Source organism: Peromyscus leucopus, unplaced genomic scaffold (assembly GCF_004664715.2).
Source record: "Peromyscus leucopus breed LL Stock unplaced genomic scaffold, UCI_PerLeu_2.1 scaffold_332, whole genome shotgun sequence".
NCBI lineage: Eukaryota > Metazoa > Chordata > Mammalia > Rodentia > Cricetidae > Peromyscus > Peromyscus leucopus.
Window position 1 is genome coordinate 1 of NW_023505214.1, and position 7,438 is coordinate 7,438.

Here is a 7,438-nt window from a genome sequence, read left to right on the forward strand (position 1 = left end):
GCTCCCACGCTTGATGGTTCTTCCGCCTCTCACCCACCTTGCCTCCTGCCTCCTTGCTCTCCTTTTCAGTGTGTCACTCAACTCTCCCTCCTGCAGGGAGAACATAAGCTCCCTGCTACTTCCTTCCTCCTATAATTTTCTTTTGTAACATTTAATATAATTTGCAAGTATCTTTTAATCCTGTGTCGGTGTGTTGACTTACCATGTGACTTTTACGCTAGAGTATAGATCCCGAGAGGCAAGGACTGTGCCTGTTTAATTGCTCATGATTCTCTGTAACACCAGCACAGAGCCAAGCACATGGTATCCTCTATCTGCTCTTATGGCCTTTCTTTGGATGACTTCCTACAGTCTCCTTGGTAAATAAAAACTGAATGTTTATGGAGCCTACATTCTCTGGTGTTTTCCTTAAATTTCCTTCCCCAACATTTATTCACACATTATTGAGACATGGGTGGTGTTCTCTGGTCATTCCACCGATTCTCTAATCACATGATCAGTTGCCGAAGGACTGAAAGTCTTTTGGAACATTTTTGAAATCTCTGTGTACCTGCTCTAATAGTAGAAAATGCTATTGGCACTCAGCAGTCTCTTGGTAAATGGAAGTAGAGGCCGGCCTGACAACCCCAGCCTTCTCCTTCTGTATGGCAGGAATCTTCACATAACAGACGGTGAAGATACCTTTGCAGAGAGATCTTTTCCAGCCAGAGCTCTCCTTCCATTTTCTCAGGTTACTATTTTAAGTTTCAATAAGAAGCAAAAAATCATATCTTGAAAGGGGATTAGATTTATTTTCAATAAGGAATCTGAATTGGGAGTAATATATATTATATATATTATATATATATATATATATATATATCCAGAATGTAATAACGGTGCAAGTAAAGCCTTACTACACTACACTTCTCATGTATGAGAGAACAAATCTTCCAGGTAAACATCTTTGGTGAGGTAAAAACAAGCCTGATGCAACCCAGCCTATTCCATTCCCCTGGGATCTTTGGGAGGCCACACAGTAGGACCACTTAGTCAAAGTGTGTTTCCGGCATCCTGGACTGGGAGGAGACAGGAAGGCAATCAGAAAGCTCCTTGGAGCCAGTGTCTTCAAATGCAGGCAGGCTGGACACTCACCACTGATGAACGCAGGAAGCAGTCACTTTGAGTCCCACCCTTTTGCTCCGTTCACAACCAAAGCCAAGCAAAAAGGTATGAGCTAAGGATGCTACTGTTATGCCCAAAATGACCAGTAAGCCAGAAGTTCAGCATTCATCCTGTTATTCTAACTGCAGCTTATCAATTTGTTGCTTTACTGATAAAGCTCAGGCTGCTCATTTTTTTCAATATTCTTTGGATGACCTACACTCTATCTGCCTGTGTCTGTGTGTGTGTGTGTGTGTGTGTGTGTGTGTGTGTGTGTGTTTATGCACTTCAGAAATTCTTGAAGACTGACCAAATCTGCATAATTCTCCCACAGAATTAATAGTTGATCATATAGCATGGGCCAGTTTTTTTTTTTTTTTTTTAAAGAGGTAAGTTTGGCTAAAATCAATTACACTGTGAAACCTGCCAATGTTGGTGTTTGATCTCTTTGTTGCTTAATCCCCTGTCTCCACCTCTGGCTGGTGTTATGACAACTGCTGACAGGTGCCTTCTCTCTGCTCTCAGGCCGTGGCAGTCCTGAAGGTTGATGGAGGGCCATGCTATTCAAACAGCAGGTGTGGCTGAGACAGAAGCTCCTGGTGCTGGGAAGCCTTGCCGTTGGGAGCCTGCTGTATCTAGTTGCCAGAGTTGGGAGCTTGGATAGGTAGGTGGTTAAGTCTACGCTCTACTCATGTAATCTTACATATCCCCTGATGTGACCTTCCTTGGGCTATAACTTTAAGTTGATACATTTGTTATTTTGTCCCTCAAGACTCTCAAGAAACACACTTGGCTGTGCTGTTGATTTTGACTCATTAGGACCTCAAAGGTACAAGTTCCACACAGCTCAAATCAAGATGCTTCATCCAAATCCATCTGTATTCTGTGAGCGCTGACACTTGTTCTCAGAGAAGGCATAAAGCTGAGTACTTAAAAATAAATGAATAAAATATAAATAAATAAATAGATAGATAGATAGATAGATAGATAGATAGATAGATAGATAGATAAATAATGCTGTCACTGACTAGAACCCAATATGACCTGTGTGTATCTGGTGCTGACCTTCAGCCATTAAGGCACGGTAGAGATAGGACTATGTCTCTTCGTTTTGAAATTGATGCGTGAACAATTATGTATGCACCAGTAAAGAAGCTCATCGAGTTTACAGTCCCCTGCCCTGGAAAGATGGCTACAGGCATGGATTTTTAACTCTGTTAATTAGCTCTGGCTTTCGGGTACCAGACAAGGATGCTGTCATACAGAATGATTGCCCAGAAGGCACTGGAAAACCCATGAAGAGGAAATTACAGAGTTGGGGTTTGGCTTTTAATAGACAAACTGTTGAGAGGTGCTGGGCGCTGCTAGAGTCCCTGTCATGACAGTTGAGTGTCCCTAAGATGTACCTTAATAGTTCCATAGTTGGGGTGACAGGTAAATACTGAGGACTTAATTTCCGAAATAAGGAGCTGCTATTTTTAAACCAATTCCTGTGGTGACAGACTGGATTTAGTCCCCAAAGTTGATGAAAATGCATCCACGTTTTGAAGTGAAAATAGCATGCGTTTTCTTCTCAGTATCCTATCGTTCCAATGTTTTACAAGACAGCAATGGCCTTTGCTTTGCTTCAGCCAGTGTCCATCTTAACTGGGAAACATTAATCCCCCTTTGATGTTTCTCAGTTTAAAATTCCTCCCACTTTGTAACTGTGACTGGCGTAGCTGAGAGCTTATCACTCAGTGCTGACATTCCAATGCTTACTCTTGACATGCCATTTAATAGTAAAAAGCCTTGAGGTAACAACATTTGACCTATGTCAATAACAGAACTTTCATATGAAGTCTTCCCAACACCTTCAGTTGCCAATCATTGACATTTTATTGAGCAAATGGTCTTATAGTTATGAACACATTTATTAATCAGCTGATAGCAGTTCCCATCTTTAGTGTTCTCAGTTCATTGGTGGGAGGGCTTGTATAAGAAATTCCATCGTTTGGTGGCCTTTCTCACAATCCCTTGCTTAAGATTTGAACAGACTATGTCTGAAGATGACACATGCTTCTTTAGGCTTACCCTTAGTAACTGGAGACTGCTTTCTTGGTGGAAGCCTGAGGTTACTTCCCTTGTCTCTTCCAATGCTAAAATTCTATTTGGGGTCTAGCAGTCTTAGAACTGCTCTTTGGAAGAAGGGCAGTGGGACATTTTCTCCTAGTGTTACATGTACTCTTGACTTGGGGAGTCCACAAAGCAATTGTCCTGTAGAGTTTAATCTTCCAGGGTAGGAAGTAGGGAGAAGGAGGAAGTTCAGAAGGAAGGCAGCCCTTTCCAGACAGAGGGAATTCCATCCTGGCACAGTCACTTCTAGAGATGCCCTTGTCGACATTTTCACCCAGGGTCGGGCAAGAGAATGAAATCTTACAGGAAAACACTTGAGAGACATTGCTGCCGTCCCACAGAAACAGTACTAGCACCATTCTACATGCCTAGGAGATAAATCTGTCAATGAATACCTCAGTGAATTAGGGCTAGCTCCAAAGACAGAACCCAAGTAGGCAAAAAGGATAATGTATAATATCTTCATGGGTGGCATAATCAAAAACACTTTTAACTAGGTATCTGTTGACAACTTTGTAACATCCAATTAGAATCTTAGCATAATAATCCCAAAAATTTATCAATTCACACTCTCCTAAATTTTTAACTGTAGTTGTCCTGGTTCATTTGCTTTCTTTTGTTTTGTCAACTTGACACAAGCTAAACTCCATTGGGATGAGGGACTCTCAACTGAGAAAATGCCTCCATCAGATTTGCCGGTAGGCAAGCCTATAGTTCGTTTTCTTGATTGATGATTGATGTGGAGGACCCAGCCCATTGTGGGACAGCGCCACCCCTCGGCAGCTGGTCCTAAGAAAGCAGAGTGAGCAAGCCATGAGTGCAAGCCAGTGAGCTGCTTTCCTCCAAGGCTTCTGCTTTAGTGCCTGCCTCCAAGGTCCTGCCATGGGCTCCCACCCTGATTTCCTTCCATGATGGAAAGGACTGTGATATGGGACTGTAAGCTGAAATAAATCCTTTCCTCCCAAGTTTGCCTTTGGCCATGGGTGTTTTATCACAGCAAAAACAGTGGTAAGCCCTGTTTTTACAATAGATTTCCATTGTTTTCAACTTTCTGAAATGAGTGTGAGTTGTTTCAAGAATCACAGAATAAATGTTACAAAAATTAATAAAGACTCTAAAATTAATAGAGACCTAGATTAACAGAGCAAATTCAACACCATCCCCCTAAGTTCAACAAAGTCAGTTGAGCATGGCTTGAAGATACAATGGCCTCTTGGAGAAGCAAGAGACTGTCTCATTGCCACAGAGAAGGAGAGAGGCTGCAAGTTGCTGGAGTCACAGGAAAATTCATCTGGAAGGAATAATTTAATAGCCATTTGATTAGTATTATCCACTTTGACCAAGAAACCTGAAAGGACTTCCTAAGTCAACCTAGTTGACTCATTAATTACAGTGAATTTTCAGTTTATCATCAGATTATGTACAAAAGTAACACAATTTTCTAACTATATACATACATATATATATTAGTCACTTTTTTCTGATATCATTGTGGCTATTACCACATCTTTCTCTCTCAGAAAAGTATAAATAGTTGTCCATTCTTCCTGGCTCTGTCCATTGCATTCCTTATCTTATAAATTCTAGTTCCTGACTTAAATTGTATGATGATGAGAATCTGGGATTTATGGCCCCATCAAAGTCTTTCTTTCAGATTTCTGGTCTCAGGTGTGGTGGGTCATATGCAGAACATTGATGCTTGAGATTGTTCCTAAAATCAGCAAAATGAAAGCATACTCTTGACCTTTTTAGATAGAAATGGAAAGAGAATCTTAAGTAGAGCACTCTCTACCTGTCCCCAAGGCCACAGGGCAGAAATTCTTACAGAATAAAAAGTTCAGCAAGGACCAAGACTGGAGTTCTGCATGATGGTGATTCAAAGAGCTAAGGGCAGGGATTGGAGCCCCCGTCTCAGATTATATCTCAAGAAGGCTAAACTGCCATGTGAATGGGGCTAGACTGCCAAAGGAGAAGGGGAAAAAAGGAGAGAAAGAAACAATAGCACCCAATGCCTGAAGTAAATGGTCTCCTCTTTTGCCTTCAGCACCCTAGCTAAAGATGATAATCTTCTGCCTTCCCGATTTTCTAAATGATTTTAACTGGTGAGCTGTTAAAAAGCTATTAGTATGGCAGGTGTCACTTGTCTATCCTGTACTGTGAGCATAAGTACACGCCGTAGTCAATTAAGTGCTTGGTGAATAAAAATTTTAAGGAGCACTAATAAAAAAAATCCCATCAATTATGTGTGCTCCACTGAATACAGGGTTGCTTAACATAAAATTTCCCAAACATATGTTCATTACGGATTGCAGCAGCCTGGGACCCAGTGGCTTTATTTATGCATGTAGACTCTGAGTCTGGGTGCAGATGCAAAACAGTAAGTTAAGCGGCAATGAGTTTTTTACAATGTCTCTCTTTTCTTTCAGGCTCCAGCCCATTTGCCCTGTTGAAAGCCGATTTGGTGGCGCCCACAGTCAGGCTGAGTTCCCACTCCGGGCTCTACAGTTTAAGAGAGGTCTGCTGCATGAGTTCCGGAAAGGCAACACTTCCAAGGAGCAGGTTCGCTCCATGACCTGGTACAGCAGCTCCCCAAAGCCATTATCATGGGGGTGCGGAAAGGGGGCACCAGGGCCCTGCTAGAGATGCTGAACCTCCATCCTGCAGTGGTCAAAGCTTCTCAAGAGATCCACTTCTTCGACAATGATGAGAACTATGCTAAAGGCATTGATGGTACAGGAAAAAGATGCCTTTTCCTACCCTCAGCAAATCACAATTGAAAAGAGCCGGCCTATTTCATCACGAAAGAGGTTCCAGAAAGGATTTACAAAATGAACTCATCTATCAAGCTGTTGATCATTGTCAGGGAAGCCGACCACACGAGCGATTTCTGATTACACTCAGGTGCTAGAGGGGAAGGAAAGGAAAAACAAAACATACTATAAGTTCGAAAAGCTAGCCATAGACCCTAACACCTGCGAGGTGAACACAAAATACAAAGCGGTTAGGACCAGCATCTACACCAAACATCTAGAGCGCTGCTCAAGTATTTTCCGATTGAACAGTTCCACGTCGTGACGGAGACCGCCTCATCACCGAGCCTCTGCCTGAACTACAGCTCGTGAGAAGTTCTTAACCTTCCTCCGAGGATAAGTCAGTACAATTTATATTTCAATGCTACCAGAGGTTTTACTGTTTGCGATTTAACATTATCTTTAATAAGTGCCTGGCGGGCAGCAAGGGGCGCATCCATCCAGAGGTAGACCCCTCCGTCATTACCAAATGCGCAAATTCTTTCATCCTTTTAATCAAAAAATTTTACCAATCACTGTGAGGACATTGAACTGGCCCTAAAATATCACATTGTACAACACATGTGTTGTACCTGGAGACACATGGCATCTCCTCTCAATTAAAATACGCACTTTCCCAGACGCAGCTCCCCAGTTCATTTCTCCATGAATACTTGTACATATGCAGTGTTGACCAAATATAAGATCAATTCTTTTTAATTTCTACTGAAACTTTACAAAAAATAAAATAAATTACTAAGTGGCTGCCTGCATAGTTGCATCTTTTAAGCTATTGACAAATGAGAAGAGGGTGGTGGGACTGGGGAAAGTGACTTCAGATATTCTCAAGAGTTAGTCTTCCTTTGATTCGGAACGTGCACCCGCCGTTTTCATAGGTTAAGCCAAAAATGAATAGTTGAAAAATGTACCAGTGGCTACAAAGCTTCAGGAAGTAGACGGTTCAGTTTATGTTTTGCATTTCTGTTTTGTTTTTGTTTTTGTTGTTTGTTTTGTCCTAAGTGAAGCTGGCTTTTAATCCAGATACTGGATTGTGCCATGAAACAGAATACACTATTTTCTTTTTTATTTAAAAGACTGTCTGTATCTCATAAAATGGACGTTGTTCCAAAGTTCCTATGGTGATTTTGCACTCTTGTTTCCTTGTATGGACCATGTATCATCTGTAGCATGTCAATCACGTGCCGGCAAGTCCAGTCCTTTCACTTCCACGTGTATGTCAGCAAAGAGAAATGTCCTGTACATACTGTAAATGATGTAAATATCAGTTTCACACTAAGTAATTCTATTTTGTAAACTGAATATGGCTATTTAATTTATTGTGAAAATTAAATTATTGTGTATTTAAATGGAATGGGATTTAAAATAACACT

The 7,438-nt window shown here is 41.4% G+C and overlaps 1 protein-coding gene across 1 annotated transcript; it reads left to right on the plus strand.

Moving 5' to 3' along the window:
• The first annotated feature begins 1,402 nt into the window (after positions 1–1,402).
• LOC114696874 (heparan sulfate glucosamine 3-O-sulfotransferase 5) lies at positions 1,403–6,609 on the plus strand. The gene is given in 12 exon segments (XM_037201911.1): positions 1,403–1,807; positions 5,685–5,821; positions 5,824–5,982; positions 5,985–6,008; positions 6,011–6,037; positions 6,040–6,125; positions 6,127–6,292; positions 6,295–6,327; positions 6,330–6,378; positions 6,380–6,438; positions 6,441–6,536; positions 6,539–6,609. Coding segments are annotated over 12 exon segments (1,014 nt in total). The 5' UTR covers positions 1,403–1,700.
• Positions 6,610–7,438: the final 829 nt, after the last annotated feature.